Consider the following 21,612-nt stretch of genomic DNA (forward strand, 5'->3'; position numbering starts at 1 on the left):
ACACATATACAAAAGAGAGTCCATATCCTATTTTACAGACTTCAGATAATCCTTGTTCACTGTAATTATATTTAGAATAGCCAGGAAATGGAAATACCCTAGATTTGCATCAACAGAAGAATTAATAATGAAAATAGTTATATTTATACAGGGAAATGTTATTCAGATATTGAGAAAAACAAAACTATGGAATTCACAACTAAATAGAAGGAGCTAGAAACAGATATTTTGAGAAGGGTAACCCAGACCAAAGAAGATAAACATCAAACATTTTCTGTCACTGGGGAGGTTAGTCTTCAGATATATGTTTCAATTGTAATACCCATAGAGTTCATGAAATTAATAAAATGTCATGGGAATGGCTACAGAGAGAGGGGAGATAGAATGTAAATATGTAAAAGGAGAAATGGACCAAGAGGGTTAAAATGGAATGGGGGTGGGGGTAGGTGCAGGTAGGTTAAGTAAGGGAGAAGGGAAAGAGATAAAAAAAGAAAGACCTTTTGAAAGAGACATGGAAATTTACTACAGTTTAATACACTCACACAGAGTAACACAGAAAGGGAGACAGAGAGAGAGGAGAGAGAAAGACAGAATTAAAATGGAGTTATTCTGAAACAGGGCAACAATGCCCCTACTAGATACCAGGGGGTAACAAAAATTCTGTGCCATGTTTAAGATACTTCTTTTGGAGATTTTTCAATCAGGCCCCAATGACCCCTCAAACATTACATTTTATTGCTATAGCTCTTGGGTAACAAGAATTTGGTAAGACCCTGTTGCTGAAGACACCATATGCTTGAGTCACAGAGCATGGCAAAATCGAAGTGTTAAAGAAGCAGAAACTTTATCCATGCTGATTTGCTCAGATAGTGCTGGTAGGTGCTTTGCAAGCTACTGGGGCTGACAAGTAATCATCAGTCATGCCCAACTGCAAACACTTCAAGCTACAATAATGACTGTCCTGGCAAGACCTGCCCATTAGTGTAAGAGTAGCATCATATCATGCAAGTAAGCAATTACTTTCTGACTGTATCCAAGTCCCTCTCCAAAGGATAAAACACACACCATTATCAGACTAAGAACTTAAGGATTGGTGGGAATGTATTACTATTATTTTGATGAGTGGACACAGAATTAAACTAACTTAAAATAATTTACTAGCTTTTCCGGTTGTTTGGGCGTGAAAAGACTGAGCCTTGCTTTCTGAGGCCGGGAATAAACGGCGATGGGTGGAGAAAGAGGTGAAGCAGCTGACAGATCCAGAGAGGGATGAATTTTGAGCCTCACGTGCTTGTGACTATGTGTCATTGCAATTGTATTGTTTAGATCAAAATGCCTGGTAAAGCAAATGCTTCTAAGAGGAAATCTCAACAGTTAAAGAGAAATTCAAAACAAAGAGCTGATGAAGAAGTGGATTTTCCAGAGAATGAGGTTGGAAACACAGCAAAAAGAAACAAAAGTCATCAGGGCATCTGTCCTCTAAAGCAACAGGACAAGCAAAGTCTATTAACCTAAAGCGGATAAAAGTAGCGTCCAACAAGAGAAAAACCTGGCAGCCTCTTCCAAAAAATACTGAAGAATATTTGCAAAGTATGATGGAATCAGTAATTCTAGAAATTTTAACCAAAAAATTAAAGGAAAAGAACAAATTCAGTATCATCTCAACTACTTGAAGAAAAGATTACTGCAACAGTGTAGAACACTGAAAGTCCCTCCCAGAAAGCTGAACTATTTAACCAATGTGTCAAATCTGCTGAAAATGGAAAGGGCACGGGAAAGAGCTCATGAAGAGGACCTGGCTTTACTGCAGGAAGAAATAGACAAAATAGTAGAGACCACAGAGTCAATGACTGAAAGTATTCAGAGCCTAAAGAACAAAATTCAGACTCTAACAAATGAGGTAGAGGAAGAGGAGCAGAAGGTGAAACAGGAATTTCACCTGGATAGTAATAAGGTACTGTCTCTTCCAGAACTTTCTCAGAAAAGTCTTAAAGCACCCACACTTCAAGAAGAAATTTTGGCAGTAATTTCAAACCAGAATGCTCTTCTGAAGGACTTGGATGTCCTTCATAATTCATCCCCAGTGAAGGACATGTCAGCGTTCATTCAAGAAGCCTATAAGAAACTTGATGGCTCTTAAGGAGTTAGTTGTGGTTTTTGTTTTTAAGCATTGTTCCATATTAACTTATTGTTTATGAATTGTAAAACCTTCCTTTTTAAGACAGAGTCTCACTCTGTGTGTAGCCTGGGCTGGCCCAGTGTCACCCATACTGGCCTTGAACTCACAGCAGTCCTACCTCAGCATGCTGAGTGCTGGGATTACATATGTGAGTGGCACATCTGGCCCAAAGGTGTACAACTTAACTGTAATAAGACTATAAAGCTGATGTTTTTGCAGAACAATTACCCCCTGTTATCCACTTTAAAAATAGCCTTTGTGGCCCTATCATGAGTATCTAATGCTCTAAAAACAGTTGATAGCAGTTGCTAAACCTAGGAAATCCATATATGCTATATCTATAGTTATTTGCTAAAACCGTATACTATGAATGATTTTTGAAATTAAAAAGGCCATGTTGTAACAGTTAAAAAATAAATAAATAAATAAAATAATTTACTATTATTTCCATAGATCAATGGACCTCCCATCCCTCAACTTAGATGCTTCCAAGTGAAATAGACTGTGATTAACATGGTGGTACATAAGTGACCAAGATACAGAGAATATGTTACTGGGGGAATGCTCAGTCTTAAAGGAACATATATATAGCCCAATCCCCTCCTAAATCTCAGAAATCATTGTGAAAGATGTGGCAGGAAGGGCATTAAATGCTGAGGTGTGCTCTGTTCCCCCAGTCCCAATCCCCTCAGGCTTTTCTTTAGTGATGCAATAGATCACCAGCTGAAGCCTCTCTTCCCACTGCTCACATCTCCTGTGAATCCCACAGACCATCCACTCTAAATCCCCCTCCCCACACACTTCGCTATGCCAAGTCACCAACACCAGCAGGCATTCACTGTGAACACACCAGCTGAGGAGGCCAATAAATAGGCAACACACAGCCATCACAATCTCAAAAAACCTAGAAAGGAAACAAAACACCAAAGAACATAATGCCCACCCAACTAAGACAAACCCTGAAATAAATATCTAGACCTATAAGCATCCCAAACCTAGATGCCAGCATAAGAACATATTCAATACATCTCCACCAGAGCAGGCCCTGAATATTCTAACATAGCCAAAGCACAAGAAAAAAATTCTTAACACCAGCTATACGAAAATGATATAGGTCCTTAAAAAGGAAATTAATAAATCCCTTAAAGAAAGCCAAGAAAACATAAACAAACAATTGGAGGAAATGAATAAATCCTTTAAATAAAGCCAAGAAAAAGGAAACAAACAGTTGAAGAAATTGAATAAAACTGTTCAAGATGTGAAAATGGAAATAGAAATAATAAAAAAAATGGAAACTGAGAGAATGCTAGAAATAAAAAGCTGAGAAATTCAAACAGGAACTACAGACGCAAGCTTCATCAAAAGAATAGAAGATACGGAAGAAAGAATCTCAGGTACTGAAGATATGATAGAAGAAATGGAAACACTGGTCAAAGAAAATGTAATATCTAAAAGAAATTCCTTGCACAAAACATCCAGGAAATGTAGGATATTACAAAAGAACAAGTATGAACAAGTATAAGAATAACAAAGAATAGGAAAAACAAGAAATTCAGTTCAAAGGCATAGAAAATATTTTCAACAAATTATAGGAGAAAATGTCCCTAACCTAAAGGAGAAGCCTATCAAAGTAAAAGAAGCATACAGAATACCAAACAGATTGGACCAGAAAAAGAAAGTCCTCTCACCACATGATAATCAAAACACTAAACATAAAAAACAAAGAAAGAATATTAAAAGCTGCAAAAGGAAAACACCAAGTAACGCATAAAGGCAGCCTGATTAGAATTACACCCAACTTCTCAATGGAGACCCTAAAAGCCAGAAGGTCCTAGACACATACGCTACAGACTCTAAGAGACCACAGATGCCAGCCCAGAATACTATACCCCAAAAAACTTTCAACTACCACAGATGGAGAAAATAAAATATTCCATGATGAGTCCAATATAAATAATATTTCTCTACAAATCCAGGCCTACAGAAGGTACTTCTTAGAAGAAAAACTCCAACCCACTGAAGGTAACTACAACCACGAAACCACAGGAAATAAATAATTTCACACCAGCAAAGCCAAAAGAAGGGAAACTCACTCATTCACTCTCTGTCTCTTTCTCTCTGTTTCTCCCTCACTCCCCCCTCTCTTTCTTACACACACACACACACACACAAAGAACAACAATGTAACAGGAATCAACAATCATTGGCCATTTCTATCTCTCAATAAATGGTCTCAATTACCCAATAAGAAGACACAAACTGCCAGGTGGTGGTGATGCATTCCTTTAATCACAGCACTCAGGAGGCAGAGCCGGGTGGATCTCTGTGAGTTCGAGGCCAGCCTGGTCTACAGAGCGAGATCCAGAACAGGCACCAAAACTACACAGATAAACCCTGTCTCGAAACCCCCCCCCCAAAAAAAAGACACAAACTAACAGAATGCATGTGAAAACAGGGTCCATGTTCTGCTGCATATAGGAAACACACCTCAACATCAAGGATAGCTATTACCTCAGACATTACCAAGCAAATGGACCTATGAAGCATGCTGGTGTAGCCATTTTAATATCTATCAAAATATGCTACCATCCTTTCAAGTACCAGAAATATCCTCAAAGGCAGGTTAAAATCCAGAACTGTATTTTATTCATAGTTCTGAGAGTCTGTTTTCACAATGATACTCCAGGTATATGCTTTGCTATAAAAATCAGATACTGCATTATTACTCATCTTTATATTTTACTTACATTTTATGATAAAAATATACAGAACAAAAACAACATGTATATCTGAAAAAAGTAGTTCAAGAGCCTTATAAGTTAAAAATAAAAATTTGCTATTAATATATGTACTGTAATTGTTCTAAGTATATAATGACCAAACATTAAAATACACACTATCCAAAAAAGATGCTTAGATTTCATGGGCAAAATGAGAAGCAAATGGGGTATACTTAATGTGACTCCACACCAGAAACAAATATTTCTACTTTTAATTAACACACAGAAATTGAACTCTTTTTTCTTGAAAAATGTTTAAGTATCTGCATAATGACATATAGAACAATGTGGTTAGAGAGGACAATAACAGCGAAATTACATCATAAGTAATAATTATAAAATAGCTTGATCCTGATAACATCGAGGATATTTGAGTATATTTTGCATGTACGTACACACGATCACCAAGACACCTGCACATGAGTATGCAAATAATAAAATCCAGCAGCAATCTGCCTGGTTACATACTGTCAAATTGATGGAAGTTATACTTGACTGCATTAAGTCCTAGGATTGCAGGCAAATCAACGTATGCTTAAAGCTTTAAAGGACAGTCAAGATCATCTGAATCAGATACTTAGACCAACGTGTAAGTTATTCTGACAAATAAGTGAAAGTAATTTTTAAAAATAAGGGCTAAGGAGTTGCTTCAGCCAGTAAAGGCAATTGCAACAAAGGATAAAGACCTAGTTTGATCCATAGGACCCAAACGTTAGATAGAAACAAATCACCTATAGTTGTCCTCTAGCTTCTACAAAAGCACTGTGGAATGTGTGTGTGTGCAAACAATAGAACATTGAGCATATGTGTTTACATTTACAAGACAAAAAGTGTACTTTTGTTCTTTCATTACCCTAATGATCAGGACACTTTCTGGTACCCTGTACACACTGCTCTTAACTATGTCTGCTCCAATAATTTACACGTATTCATTGCTACTAACTCTCTTACCTTAAATGGCTCTTCCAAATCTTACTCCCTCTCTTAGACTTCAATCAGACCAATTAAATTCCCAACTTCAACTTGCCCTCTAGCTACAAAAAAAAAAATCAGTCATATTAATGAACTCCTAGACATAGTCACTTCTCATATTCCTAATCCTTAGTTTTTTCTTTTTATTGTGCATGTGTATTCACATGAAGGTGCATATGTGTGTAGAGGTGCAATGTTCATGAGGGGGGCAGAGGACAACTTTGGGTGTCACCCTGAGATTTGCTTCAGAATTAAAGAGTAAAGTGTATAATACTTAGAGCAGGTCCTACCCACATCCAAAGCTTCCCTGTTTTACACCTTTGAACAAAATCATCAAGCTTGGTAAAAAGCCAAACTCAAGAAAACACGAAAATACTAGGTGTTTTCATAACCAAATCTTCCAAAGACCTAGAAAGGAGGATCAAATTATTCAAAGAGAGAAATGCTAAATGATAAAGTAATTATGAGGGTTTAGTTATTTATTTTTTTGCTTGTCATTTTATTTGTTTTTATTTTCAGATAGGGCCTCACTACATAGCCCTGGCTGGCTCTTAACTCACGGTCTTTGTCCTGGTTGGCTTTTCCTCAACATGACACAAGCTAGAATTATTTGGGAAAAGCAACTTCAATTATAGCACATTTCTTGATTAATGATTTATGAAGGAGTACCACTGTAGAGCTGGTGGTACTGGGCAGGTGGTACTGTGGTGTATAAGAAAACAAACAGAATTTTTTTAGATGCTTGTTTGTTTTCTAATGAGAGGGGGGGTGTAGACTTGGATGGGAGGGGAAGATCTAAGAGGATAAGAGGAAATCACAATCAAAATATAATGTATGAATATCTATTTTCAATTAAAAAATAAGAAAAGAAAAAAGAAAAAAAAAACTGAAGAAGCCAGGAAGAACAAGTGGGTAAGCAGCATTCCTCCAGGGTCTCTATTTCAGTTCCTGCCTCTAGCCTTCTGCCTTGAGTTTCTGACTAACTTGCCTGCATGATAGCCTGTGAACTGGACCTGTAAGCCAAATAAAACCTTTCCTTCCCAAGCACTAAGTGAACTCAGTGAGTCTAACAGCAGCACATGAAGTGGAGAAGAGGAAACAAAAAGAGGCAGGGGCACAAAAGAGGTACAAATAAGGGATGGATTTGACCAAAGTACATTATGTTCATATGTATGAAATTCTCAAATAATAAAGGGCAGCTAATGTAGGGCTAACAAAACATAAGTATAAGTCAATAACCCTGAATTTCTCAACATGATTTTTGTCTCAGTTATAAGCCTAGGCAGAAGAAAAGTAATTGCAACATGATATATATCCCTAGTACTTATAAACCAAATGAATGCTTCTTCAACCTGGAAAACAGCTTTTTTTAAAAAAATGCACAGGAAAGTACTGTAAAGGTGACAGTGTGCTGATTTTTCAGAAGTAAGCATTATTATAAAATTAAGATTCAAAACAGGAGTGGAAAACCACAAATACATGACAATAAGAATGTTGACACCAATTCTCAAAATATTTATTATTCCTTCAAAAGAAACCATGTCAGATCCTGCAACTTTCACTCAAATACAACCAAATTCCTTTATCACTAAGGATATGTCTAACTACTGAAGTCAGTGAACTCAGTGAAAATATGGTGAAATAGAAGACAACTTGGTTTTCTGTGTTTCATGTAAAAATCAGATGTGACTACAAAGACAATGACTTATCTGCCAAAAGGCTTTGCAGCATAAATAAGTCAAATCAGTCTCCAAGACATTTAAATACTGAACCACTGCTGAATGAGGATAGTTTTTATGCTTTTAATGTGTTTACTTTCAAAAAATTTATAGTAAGAAACTGCATGATCTAAAGTTTTCTCACATAGTACTGGCATTCTCATTTTGTTCTGATTCAGTTAACATTAGTCCCTTTAGGAATAAAATCCCAACACAATAAACCACTTGTTTAACTTAGAAGAGTGGTTCTCAAGAATGAAGATTATAGAGCACAATGTGTCAGCATTTTCAGGGACGGACAAAATACAGTAACAAACTCTTGATTACCAGAAGCCTACAGTGTAGTATATAAACCACATATATAAATTACTAATTGCCACAAAGGTACAATGATAGGGCTCGGGATGTAGCTTACCTAGTTGGTGAAATGTTTGTCCTGCATTCATATTACCAACAACACGTAACAGCTATGTAACAGCTATGGTAGTGGTACACACTTGTAATCCCAGCACTTCTTGAGGCATAAAAGGATCAAAAGTTCAAGGATTCACAATGAGGTCAAGGTCAGTCTGGGCTACCTGAGAGCCTGTCTCAAAAAAGTAAACAAACAAAATAAAAAAACACATATAATGTCAAAGAGACAGGATCAAAAAGATTTTCTACAATGGGGGCAAAAACTGAGGGAGTGGAGCAAAGGCAGCAATTAAGAGCACTGGTTACTTTTCTAGGAGACCTAGGTTTGATTCCCACCCACATAGCAACTTACAACCATCTTTAATTCCAGTTGCAGCCAATCTGACATCCACATCCGGCCTCCATAAGTACCAAAAATGCAAGTGGTATACTGCCATACATGTAGGCAAACTGACATGCATGCAGAAAAAAAATTCTATTAAAAACAGAAAACACTAGCATGTAACAACTTGGCCTAGAGCTATGCATGATACTTTACTACAATGCCCACAGTCCCAACTTTGACATTACAAATTAGTTAGCTCAAAACTAACCACTGAGGAAAGTTTAATGAAGGTTATTATGAGGATCAAAGCCAACTTTTAAACTAATTCATACCATATTAAACACTACCAAATAAAATTTCAGTTCATGTTACTTCTGAGTTTAGACCTTACCATCAGAAAGAATTTCCTGAATCACCTATCAATAATTTTCCATTTTATTTCCTTCTGTGTAAAACTGTAATAATAGAGATGCTACTTTAGAATGTCAACATGAGGGCCTAGTGTATTTCAGTGGTTTATATTGTTAATTCAAAAGTGTGTTTAACAGTACCTCAATGAGCATATGGCCATACTGCATATTATCTATTATAAAAAGACCAAGACATTATTAAATTATATCTAGAAAATTAAAATTATTTCCAATGATCATTACTGAATAATTCTCCAAGATGTTAGTGTGCTACACAAATGTTTTCAGTACCTTTTGACATTTGGGGTGTCTCTTTAAACTTTACTAACTAAGCATGTGTCATCTAAAAAGCTTTTGAACATTTTGACAGCATTTCTTATTTTCTTAATGAGGCATATGCAACATATCCGATGAATATATTTGAAGATAGGAACACCATTTCCAGAATTGATGGGATAAAAAAACATCATATAGTTAGAAACTTCAAAATCCTTAGAAGCAATACCTAGTTTCTAAAACATGTTTACTTATCTGCTAAAAACAATTTTCAACTTTAAGTAATGAAATACGTAATTTACTAAAATCCCACAAATTCAGGAACTAATAAATATTCAATTGAGACACTGCTTAACATAAAAAAATGGTATATAGTACATATTCCAAATACACTTTTTCACATTAATACCAGGAGGATAGGAATGGATATTCCAAGACTGAACTTCTGTAACAGTTTTATGGAATCCCTATAAAGACATTACAACCTTCTCTCCCATGTTATTTGTACCATTCTTAAGTTTAAGTTTTTTTTAAATTGTAAAGATCCTCTGAAGATTTTATTTTCTTGTTTTTTAACACAATGAAAATAAAACTGTGGATCCAGAAATTGTGGATCATTCCTCTAATCTCAGGAGGCTGAGGCTGTGGGGTAAGGCCTTATCTCAAAGAAAGACAAAGAAAAAGTATCCATTACATAAACATGTGTAATGAACTTCAAAGATGTACTCTGAATTATAGAATAAAGGGTGATTTTATGGGAGTCAGGTGGGTCTCTGTGGATCTGGGCCAGCCTGGTCTATAATATCAAGATCCGTTCCAGCCAGTTCTATAGTAAGAACCAAAATTTGAATTAAAAAAAAAAAAAGATTAGTGTATGGTATATTCATTCCTATTGTAGAGGACTATGAGAGAATGGAGATATGGTATTTGTTTCATTCCAGATACATGGTGGAAGTAACTTACAAAGTGAGGTATAATTTAGCAAATGACTAAGTGAGAAAAATGGTGAACAAACTGCTTTCAAATGGAACTAATCAACAAGGATACACCTGAAAAGGAAACAAAAGCCAACAAGTACTTAGGAGTTTATTTATGAAGGGAAATAAAAATTAAGAAAAAACCCACAAATATGTAAGCAACTAAACCACCACTAGGCCTGTGTCCAGTCAAAAATTCTAAGCAAACTTCCAAGCAAAAGATTACATTGTAGCTTGACTTCCAAGAGTATCACACAACTATTGGCATATAATACATGTCCAACATTTGTTGAATGATTAAGTAAAAGAATTTGGTGATGAATAATTTCAACTGTAAGGGAACTCACTGTCTCACTATAAATCAATGAAATAATTTATAGATGTTTTCTTGAGTGAACATTAAGGTAGAATGGTCATGAGTGGCATGATCACATGGCAACAATTGCTGCTTGACAAATTCCAGCATTTCAACACTGCAGACCACAACTCTCCAGCACCTTTTTACTTTCATTTTTAATGATTCTCACTGTGTGTTATTAGAGTTCCCTTCTGCCTTTTCCTTTGGGAAATTTTGTGTGGGCTTTGAAGGATGAAAGGACAATGGCAGTGTCCTTAAACAAACTACTTTTTTGGAAAATATCCCTGTCACTCTGGTGACCATGTAGTATGATGACTTCACACACAGGAATCTCCATTCTGCCCTCCTGATTACACCAAGAAAATTAGAGATTCACTAGGTGAACATACCTGACCCCAAGGATGAAAAGCATACAGTCCAGATCCAGAGCTTGAGGCCACTGAAGACAAAAGGTCAGTTAATAAGTATGGAGAAATCAGAATCAGCGTAAGACATCAGAATCTTCCTCCCCTTTTGGGAGCTTATGAGGGGAAAAGGCCCATACAGTAAGACTGAGACACAAAGGAACGCATTTAGGGAACAGCTCAGTGCTTATGCTGCATCATGCCCTTTGATGAATGAAAATTGTTTTTCAATTATAGTTGAGTGCCTGGTCCCCAAGCAAGTCCTTTTCCCAAGGTCAAGTACTTGGATTAAGACCTCCATTCCCTCGGGGGCTTGAGGAAATTTCCTGCTTGCTAAACGCAGTCATTTTCCTTATCTCTGGCAGGAAGAATTTGTGGACTTCCCATTGATGTAAGAGCACTGTCTGGTAGAGTTAATGAACCTCTGAGAATTGCATTTAGATACTTGCTCAATGATAGATTGGTTCTACTCAAAGGCAGGGTTCATTGTAGGATTATCCATGTAAGGAAAGGTATCACAGTGGAAATGGTAACTATCTGAATTCATCATGACCAGGATGTGGTAGCAAAGGAGTCTGCACCTTCCCATACTGAGGAAATAGCTCAGTTCTAGAGTCCCCATCCCTAAACCCTCACCCCTCACCCAAAGGAGGGACCTATTGGACCATGGGAACCAATGAAATGGTCACAGTATTTGACTAACCAATTGTTTACTGATGAAATCATGAAACACTGATGAACCCAAAACTAAATGGAAAGCAGCAGCCTATAGACCAGGGATGGAATGGCTATTACTGTAAAGGAACCACCAAATCAGTTGAAGTGATAGCAGCACTGATGGCTATAAGACAAACAGCTAAGGAAGGCAAAAGGAAAATCTATAGTTTCTTCAGTTCATGGTGTGTGAGCAATGGTATAGCTATATGGTCATCAAAATGGAAAACCACTAACTGGCAGATAAATGACAAAGACATTTAGTCAAGGGAGGCATGGACAGTAATGGCAAAACACAGCAAAGACATCAAAATTTAAGTAACCCATGTAAATGCACACACAGGCCAAAAGACAAGACATTTAAAAATAATGAAATAGAAGCCAAATTGGCATAATGTTCAATTAAGACTAGAATATTAAGACTTCCTAGCGAACAAATTCAGATTAAATTATCAAGGATGCCAGGTCATACAGATGGTAAACTTGAAAGCTTACTCGTAACACTAAAACATGAGGGGAAATGGAGAACCAAATTAAATGAGGACAACCCTATGAGAATAACTATTAAAAGGAATCCAAACTATAAAATTAAGAAACCTGAGAGTGTTAGCATAATTAGTAAAGAAGAAGTCCTAAGATTACAGAAAAAAATTCAGACATATAGGCACACATAGTTTGATAAAAGGAACCTTAAGGTATCCTGGAAGGTTTGTATAGAAGCCACTAGAGAATTGTCAACTTTGTCCAGCACTTAAAACTAGATTCAGACATTAAGTACCAGCCATAACATGGTCTCCTAAGTAATTTAACTATAAACTACAAATAGATTTCATTGGACCCTTGAATACTCATAGGGGCCTATATGCCTACACCCTTGTAGATATAAGCACAGGGCTTGGATTAGACAAAAAAACACAAAGACCAGATCAGTTGGCAACAAAATACATACTCTGTTGTTGTATAGTAACATATAGCTGCCCAATAATTATTGAATCAGATCAAGGGACACACTTTACAGGTTCTAAAGTCCAGAGGTGGTCCCAGACTATGGATATACAGTGGGTCTTCCATTTAGCATATATCCCAACTGCAGCTGGCAATACAGAAAGATGTAATGGACTACTTAAAACCAAGTTATTACAACTCAAAGATACCCCTTGAAAAAGGCTACTGAAATTGTATGCTATGAGTTAAATACAGATATGGAAACAGCAGCAACACAAAATTCCTCCCAGCACTCTTTATCCCATATATATGGCAGACAAACACTGCATTTGGCTACCAGTACAATAAAACTAATGGGACTGCAAATAAAAATGTATATACAATTATCCAGATTAGGACCAGAATGAGGAGCCAGGTTACTTGACTGAGGAGATATCAACATCAACCACAATAAACCTATGAGATTGGTTTGGCAGAACTGTACCTTTGACCCAGACACTGTTAGAAGAACACCGTGGAAGCATTTTCTCTCTTTGAATACAATGCCAATACCATTTGGATTCAAATGCCCAAATTCACTTTTTGGACTATAACCATAACTGAATAGGCTAAACGTGACTCTATTGTTTGTAGTCAAAGTTCCCAACCTACCCTACTATGGTGAGATGGACACAAGGAATAATCACTCAATAGGGAAGGCAGAAAATGATTCATTTTCACTTATTAATGACTGGCTGGATATTACAGCATTGGAACACAACATTACAGACTTCCATTGATCTTGACTGATTCGCACCCACCCCCATTGATCTTGACTGACCCTTTGCATCTTATGAAATTGAAGCCCCACCACCTGAGGAGAACCTATGCAGACACCTGGACACTTTGTGCCTGCACGGTGTTCTGCAGAACTCAGAATATACCATAGCATAGCTAGTCATATTTTGTACAGACATGGCCAAATTTTTTAATGCAAAAGGCCTCAACCTCCATAATAGAATCTCTGGGATAGGTACCAATCAACGAAAACTGGACAAATGTACTAACTAATGTCACCTCTTGTGTATGAGGTGATTTCTCAATGCAATCAATGTGGTTGATATATTGTGTACCCTAATAAACTTATCTGGGGGTTAGAGAACAGAACAGCCACTATATTAAACATAGAGTTTAGGTAGTGGTAGCACATACTTTTAATCCTAGCATTCTGGGGGCAGAGATTCATCCAGATCTCTGTGAGTTCAAGGCCACACTGGAAACAGCCAGGCATGGTGACACACACCTTTAATCCCAGGAAGTGATGGCAGGAAGCAGAAAGGTATATAAGGTGTGAGGACCAGGAACTAGAGGTTTTTAAGCTTTTAGGCTTTTAGCAGTAGTTCAGCTGAGATCCATTTGGATGAGGACTCAGAGGTTTCCAGTTTGAGGAAACAAGATCAGCTGAGAAGGTGGTGAGGTGAGGTTAGCTGTGGCTTCTTCTCTCTGATCTTCCAGCATTCACCCCAATATCTGGCTCCAGGTTTGTTTTTATTAATAAGACTGTTTAAGATTCGTGCTACAATGCAATCGATTCACACTGGACTTGTAAGGGCAGGTTTGTACAAATTTTCTTGTAGTCCATCAAGGGCTCCAACTTCAATTGGACCACCACTATACAAGGTTTAATATTAATACACCAGCAACAAAACAAAAAATCTAAGTGGTGGAAGAGACAATAGAGTAGCCTAACTGACCTACCGGTCTTTTTCATACACCTCTCTCAGAAGATTTACAACTTGACAATTACAGTTACTGACACATTTTTAAGAAAAATTATGAAATCAAAGAAACAATGGGCTCCACTGATTATCAATGATACACTGGAACCCATCTTTAAAACCAAAAATAAAAATAAATAAAAAATAAGCTTGCCAAATGAGGAAGAATTTTTGGAGCTGTGATTCCATGCATACACTACATAACAGTGAAACAATAGACTTCCTAATTCCTCTGGATGTATATGCTAGGAACATCATACACTTCTTTCCTCACAGAACATGGAACATTAGTTCCCAGTCTGTTGAAATTCCAGCCTGGACTTACAAATTGATTACATCAACCCAAGAGTGGAGATGATACAATTTGCAACCAGAGGATGCCCTATATCCCATGACTCCTTTATGCCATGGTATCACATAAAAAAAAAAAAAAAAGCAGAAACAGAAACTTACATTGGTGGAAAACTGCAGGTATGGATCTTTTCAAACTGGAACCTTGAAAACATACATACCCAGGACTTCCCTATTATTTCTACATGATTCTTTCAGTACCACCACCCATGGAATGGGGCATTGGAGACTTTGTGCCCCATAAGCCCAAATTCACTATATTATATGCAGGAATTCTGCACGAAGAACACCAATTTGATAAGGTATATGTTTTTCCCATAGGGTGGAAATCCTGTGAATTCAAAGAAGGCAGCCTGATATCAAGCATTATTGATAGAGGAAGTTAGGATGAGAACAATAAATTCTTCACAGTTCACTACAAGTTGGCATTTGTCAACTCCCTTACTTCCCCACCAATGGTTACTGGAGAGCCCATAGTGATGCCTCACCTTAGTCTATCTGCAAGACATAATTCCACTTAGGATCCAAAAGATCTTAATTTCCTTCAATCTCAAATCATGGCTCCCACCCAAAGAATTCTGCTCTGAGCCTGAATTTAAGAGAATACCAGTCTTCTCCTACTCCTCAGGAAATAGGTTTGCTACAAGAAAACCTTTACAATTGATGGTTGCTGGAGATATGTTTGTTAGTTCTTCACTTATAGCTAGCATAGCATCTCCTGTTCTTTCTAACGTCAATGCAGATACGGCGGACATCAGAAATCTTACTGAACAGCAAACACTGGCTATTAACACTTTGTCTGATGGACTAGCAAATTGCTGTGAAATTGTTAATAACTCTTACATGTGGTCCCAATTGGCACTGTGTATGCCTCAAGGAACAAGGAATGGAATGCAATGAGCATAGTATTTAAAAAAAGCCTTTTAGATATGTAAAGAGAGCTTAGTCAGGAACCACACTACATCTAAGGCTGTACCTGATAACCAGAACCCAGAGATAATACTCACTCAAGATAACCAGACACAGTCCTAGATGCCCACTGGACAGCATATAAGCAGTTACCAAGAGCAATGCTCTGCTCTGCACATGTGGAGAGACATCACCTTGATCAGCCCTGTAGCTAGCGTATCTCCCCCAATATCCTGACCCTTGAATCAGACTTCTGTTAGAGACTGGACATGACCTTAAGCTAAGATACATCACATAGGGGAGCAGCCTTGGCAAAATAGGCTTAGAATCTTAGAAATTTGGAGTGTGAATTTTGTGTGACGAACCTCAGCATGATAAAATATAACCTTTATTTTACTTACTATGCATATCTGTCTTCTTGCTCACAAAAGGTAGGATCACTTTCCTATGACTGATGATTGATGTAAATCTGAATCAGAGTGAGGAAAGGAAAACTTTTACAAATCAAATTCAAGATAACAAATTTTTAAAGAAATAATGTATGATTTGTGTTATACACCTAAAGCAACTTGTTTTGCTCTAATTACTTGAGTTACAAGCATTTTTGAAAACAAATATATCCCCATTTTTATGTATATGTTTGTGTGTTCAAGAGAATGTCTCCCATGTGTGTACAGATGACACACCAGAAAAGAGGATGTCTTATCTCCTGAACCTGGAGTACAACTGGTTATGAGCCTCCCAATTTGGATGCTGGGATCTGAACTCAGGTCATCCCCAAGAAGAATAAGTGCTGAGCTACCTATCAAGCCCTGTAATATTTTTTAACCAATAATCTGAAAATCTTTCACAGATTAACAACAACAACAAAACCTAAATAAATAAAGAAGCAAATCATCCTTGGAAACATGGTGCATCAATATTAAGATGTTGTATATAGTCAATATGCAGCATAAATTGAATATAATCCAAAGACAATGCCCAACAATTTGTAACAGGAAATCTGATTCCAAAGCTATATGCAAATTGGAAATACTCAGAATGCTCAATAGGATTATGAAAAAATAGTACACAATGTGATTTCTATATTTACCACAAAAGCTAGAATAACCTAGAATATATATAATATTTGTGAAAAAATAAAGGGGATGGAGAGAAAAAGCCAAGAGCAAAGCACAAAACTATAGTCAACATTTAACCAAAAAGCCAAAGGAAACTCAGCCAAGAAAAAATATGATCTTGACCAATGTTACCCTGCTACCTCTGGTTCTATGTGTATAGAAATTAAATAAACCGGACTTCACAACTCCCACAAAATTAATTCAAAGTGCCCCTTAAACTATTATGTTTCTGACCCTCCAGCAACAGATATCTCTTTCAGAGAGAACCCATGACCTAGAGCCCTCTCTGCAAATAGAGGTGAGCTCCTCCAGAGCCTACTGTGGCTCTAAAGCCCCTCATGCCCCTTGTGGTTTGAGGCAAACCCAGCCCCAATGATGCCCAATCACAAAACAATGTAGAAGAATAATTTAATGTCTGCTTCCTGCCACACGAATTAAGGCAAAAATATGGAATATGACCTATCCACCTGCCCAACACCATGCAAACCTGGGATACCTTTGGAGCTCAGAAACTACTTTTGTCCCCAGGAACTGAACTTCACAAAATAATACCATGGTGGCTGGCAGTAGCAGAAAGTTAAAAGCATTCTAATCATGTATTACTGAAGGATAAACCCCATTCCTCCTTTCTACCAGTTTCTATACTATCTGGAACATTTATAAGACAAACCTGAAAGTGGAAAGCAATGTTCATGACTTCTAGAAACTAGGCCTTCTGTTTTCCAAACTATCTTCCCACTGCACACCAAAAGCAATACCTGTGTGTGCACACTGGACAGTGATATTATAAGCACCATGGCCTCCCATGCCAGGGTAGCAGAGCCTCCCCTTCCCAGGGAATACACACTCAGCAAGGCTCAGAGGCCAAAGTCCACTGCCCAGGTCACCACAGGGACCAAGAGAACCATATTCTGGCTAATGGTCTATCCCAGCCCCAGCTGCTGAGACTCTGACAGCTCAGCCAACCTGCTCTTCCTGGTCAGGGGACAGTGGCCCCCATCTTCACCACGGCATGGCTTGTGGTCTTCCTTACAGCTCCCTACAGCAGAACCAGAGAATCCTGGAAAGAACCTATAAGCTACCTCCCACTGGTGCTTCTGATTGCTAAGCCTTCCCAGAGTCTCTCATTCACTGGTATCATACAGCTTGGCCTCAGGAAATTACCAGTTACCCTATTGAGTGAGAAGAGATCAAATGACTCATACAGCATAGGCTTTCCCAGCTCTGTCCTTCTACCCTAGGATTAGAGTGCCCTAGTCTGGGAAATTTGTAGCTTAGTAGAATCTTCTGTTCTCCCAGAGCACTTACTATTCCTCTTTCAAGGCACAGGGCCCTTTGTGTGCACATTCCATTACACACTCAACTTCTGTAGTCTGAAGGTTTCCTGTGTCCTGCCCAGTCCTGTAGCTGCTCAGACCCAAGTAAACACACAGAGGCTTATATTATTTACAAGTTGTATAGTCTATGGCAGGCCTCTTGCTAGATAGTTCTTATATCTTAAATTAATCCATAACTATTAATCATATTGCTACATGTTCCGTGACTTTACCTGTGTGCTGTTCTCTGGACGGTGGCATGGCGTCTCTCTCTCTCTACACCCTGCCTTTCTCTTTCTAGTCTCTCTCCTTTCTTGCCTGCCTCTAAGCTACCTTGCCATAGGCCAAAGCAGTTTATTTATTAACCAATGGGAACAACATATGTTCACAGCATAAAGATATCCCCCAGCAAACTTCCAGTGCATTCAGCCCTTTGCTTCATAGATGAGAGGTCCTGCAGTCAAACACAGGTTACATTCAAACAGTAACTGTTGTTAAAACAAAAAGAGGCCATGGATTACAACACAATGAAGGGTCACTGGGAGGGCTTGAAGGCAGGAAAAAAGATAATGGAAATGATGTAATTATAATCCAAAAAAATCATGTTAAAAAGTTGAAACAGGCTTTATGGCCATGTACTCCAGAGATTAGGGATTTGTATGAGAGCATACCAAGTACTACTAAAGCCATTTCTCTTAGGGTGTACATCTTAAATCTCAAATACACAGTCATGTCAGGCAGGGACACACCATTTTATCAAGTTCTTCTATTTTCTTTGAACTAGTGTTAACTACAGTAATTTGGTTTCATAAAAGTTCAGTTCTTCAGCCAGATTCTTGTTTTGCCTGGTCTCTGAACCTGAGAAATGGCTAGTCAGGACATTTATTCACCATCTAAAACTGATTACCTCACTACTCATAATTAACGTTAACTATTGTCAAAACAGGAAAGCTTTTACCCTCCTTCCTGCCTCTCCCTTTCAATGCTATTACTACACCTGCTTTACAGTTGGTCAGCGAACCCAACTCTTACACAGATCCCTCTTCATTTGTAAGTTCACAATAAAAGTCAGAGAAGTTGAATGACAATCATTCACTGGTCTATGTTTCCTTCTTACTGACAAGTCAAGGCACAGCATGGAAGGAGTTGCAGGACTGTCTTTCCAGCACTGGGCAGCAAAGTCAGGATTAAATGTTCAAAGCAATTCTCAATTACATAGTGTGAGGCAAGTCTGAGTTACAGGAGAAATTATCTAAACTAGTGGTTCTCAACCTTCCTAATAGTGTGAACCTTTAATACAGTTCCTCATGTTGTGGTGACCACCCTCTAACAATAAAATTATTTTCACTGCTACTTCATAACTATAATTTTGCTATTGTTAGGAATTGTAATATAAATATCTGTGTTTTCTAATGGTCTTAGGCCACTCCTATGATAGGATCATTTGATCCCCCAAAAGGGAGCCTTGAACCCCCAAGTTGAGAACCACTGTTCTAAATTGATATAAATAAATAAATAGCACTTGAGGAAAAAAACGGAGTGAAATTCTTAATAACATGGAAACATTAGAAAATAGAAACAAATAGAGATTAGAGCAATAATGAAAAATTATTTAAAGAAAATGAAACCAATAACAGACTTTAAAATGATAAACATATTTGGAAGAACACTTAGCTATACTGACTTTGAAACAGACTAGGCACTTCCCTGGTAGGGAGAATGCCATTAATAAGACATTGTATGACTTTGTCTCATGTAAAATGTTAGCCACTGAGTGCTGTAAGCTGACACAGAGTTACAGCCAACGGCCTGTGTCTCAAACCTCTGAGCTGACTTAACTGTGTCAATCAGGACTGCAGATATCTGCATACTGAATACTGAATACTGCGTAGTTCAAATTATCCTTCCTAAATTGTACACCCACCAATTCTGTCTGTTCATTCACATGGAAGGAATTAATACAAAGAATTAAATTACACAGAAAATCACTCACCCTGTCCCAGCAGGTCCTTCATTATGATGGAGACCCCTGAAGCTCAATGCCTTAAACTTCAGTCTGTGATCTAGCAATTGTCTAGTCTGTTTCTCCCCGCAGTGTACATAGTACACTATTCCTCCTCCTCTGGTATGAAGGGAGAATCTATGTACCACACACAAGTCCTTACTTGTTACTGCAATGGACAGTCCACTATGTGACTCAAACCGGTAATTTTAGAACTGAGTAGTGCTACAGACCTGTAATCCAAAAATTCAGGGTGGTTAGTCAAAGGGATAGCAAAGGCAATGCCCTGTGTGGCTACAGACAAGGTTCAAGTTCACCTCAATCAACATAGGAGACTGCTTTTCAAAAAGACTGGAGACACAACTGTTCTAGAATTAATGCCTTCATGGCACACCAGGACTTAATGTTGGTTGTGACCCTGTAATGGCCCCTTGAGCAGCATGCCAGACACCTGTTCTTTGCTGTGGGGAGGGGACCTTTTGTCTGGTAGTAAATCAGGATTGTCTCCTTTGTTATGCAAATTGTAGCTTATCATACTAATCTCTAACAGGCATGTTAACATACTACTTATCTTCGGAGTATTTAGGAGGCAGCCCTCCCTTAGCTAAATTCTACTTTATGTGACTTAAATGTCTCCTAAGAATTGGTAAATCCTTACAACATCAATTCTATTACCATCAATTCTACTCTTCCACATCACAGTTTAGCAGTGGAGTGCTACTCTACACAGGAGACACGGCTTACAATCTCCACAGAATTAACTCCAGATGGATCCTAATCCTAAATGCTAAATGTTAAAACTGCAGAACTTTTGGAAGATACTGGTGAGACCAGGGCTCTCCAAGTTTGGCAAATCTGCCTGCCATAGTGACAATACAAGCACTACAGGCGCCGGCATTTCACAGTGACGTCAACAAGGATATTTCTATGGACAGTCCAGCTCCCAGTGCCCTGCACAGATGCAGCCCATGGAGTGAAGTTACTTAGAGGCTGCCACCCCAGCCCAGGGAGTTGCAAGGACCACTCTGAACTCTGCTTCTGGCAGCTGGATCCCACCCAGCCAGGGAAGGACCCACCGCACCGACTCCCGCGGCTCAGACAGCCACTCCTCCCTTCCTGGGAACAGCAGTCCCTTGCTCACCATGACCAGCCACTCCTCCCTGCCAGGGGACTACAGCCCCTCACTCACCATGGTGCAGCAGACAAGCTTGCCTACACTCTCAGCACAGGGAAGCCCACAGCGCAGCACACAGGCCAACTTCCGACTTCCTCAGCAGAGTTGAGCCCGGTGCACGGAAGAACCCTCCCATCTGACTGGTGGGTATGCTGGAGGCTCTGATTGGCTAGTGAGGCCTGAGTGACAGGACCATTTGAGTTGAAGAGACACAACCCAGAGCTTCCCAGTCCTGGCTTCCACACTAGCACATACCTATCCCACACTGGCTGGAGATTTCAGCCAAATTCAACAGCAAGTCTCTGAGTAATAGGAACCAATGAATTCTGTTTTTAAATGAAGTACACAAATTCAGAAGGAAGCTAATCAGACAATATCGCACAAGAAGAAATAGGGTATCTCAAGAACATTGTAAATAAAGTCCACAGCAACACTGGGACTGATAAGCACAGCCCCATGTGTGAAAAGAACTGGGTTCTCAGGATCTGAAGCAACACCTTCCCAAAGGCC

At 38.4% G+C, this 21,612-nt stretch overlaps 1 protein-coding gene and 1 pseudogene across 1 annotated transcript in view; one reads left to right on the forward strand and one right to left on the reverse strand.

Annotated features, from left to right (window-relative positions):
* Positions 1-21,210, reverse strand: part of LOC131911850 (zinc finger protein 120-like) — a 64,801-nt gene extending 43,591 nt beyond the window's left edge. Inside the window, exon 1 of the mRNA XM_059264255.1 lies at positions 21,118-21,210. Within this exon, the coding sequence (XP_059120238.1) occupies positions 21,118-21,120 (3 nt within the window). The 5' untranslated portion in view covers positions 21,121-21,210. The remainder of the gene's footprint in view (positions 1-21,117) is intronic.
* Positions 1,189-2,143, forward strand: LOC131911851 (centromere protein Q-like; annotated as a pseudogene).
* Positions 21,211-21,612: the final 402 nt, after the last annotated feature.

Source organism: Peromyscus eremicus, chromosome 5 (assembly GCF_949786415.1).
Source record: "Peromyscus eremicus chromosome 5, PerEre_H2_v1, whole genome shotgun sequence".
Taxonomy (NCBI): domain Eukaryota; kingdom Metazoa; phylum Chordata; class Mammalia; order Rodentia; family Cricetidae; genus Peromyscus; species Peromyscus eremicus.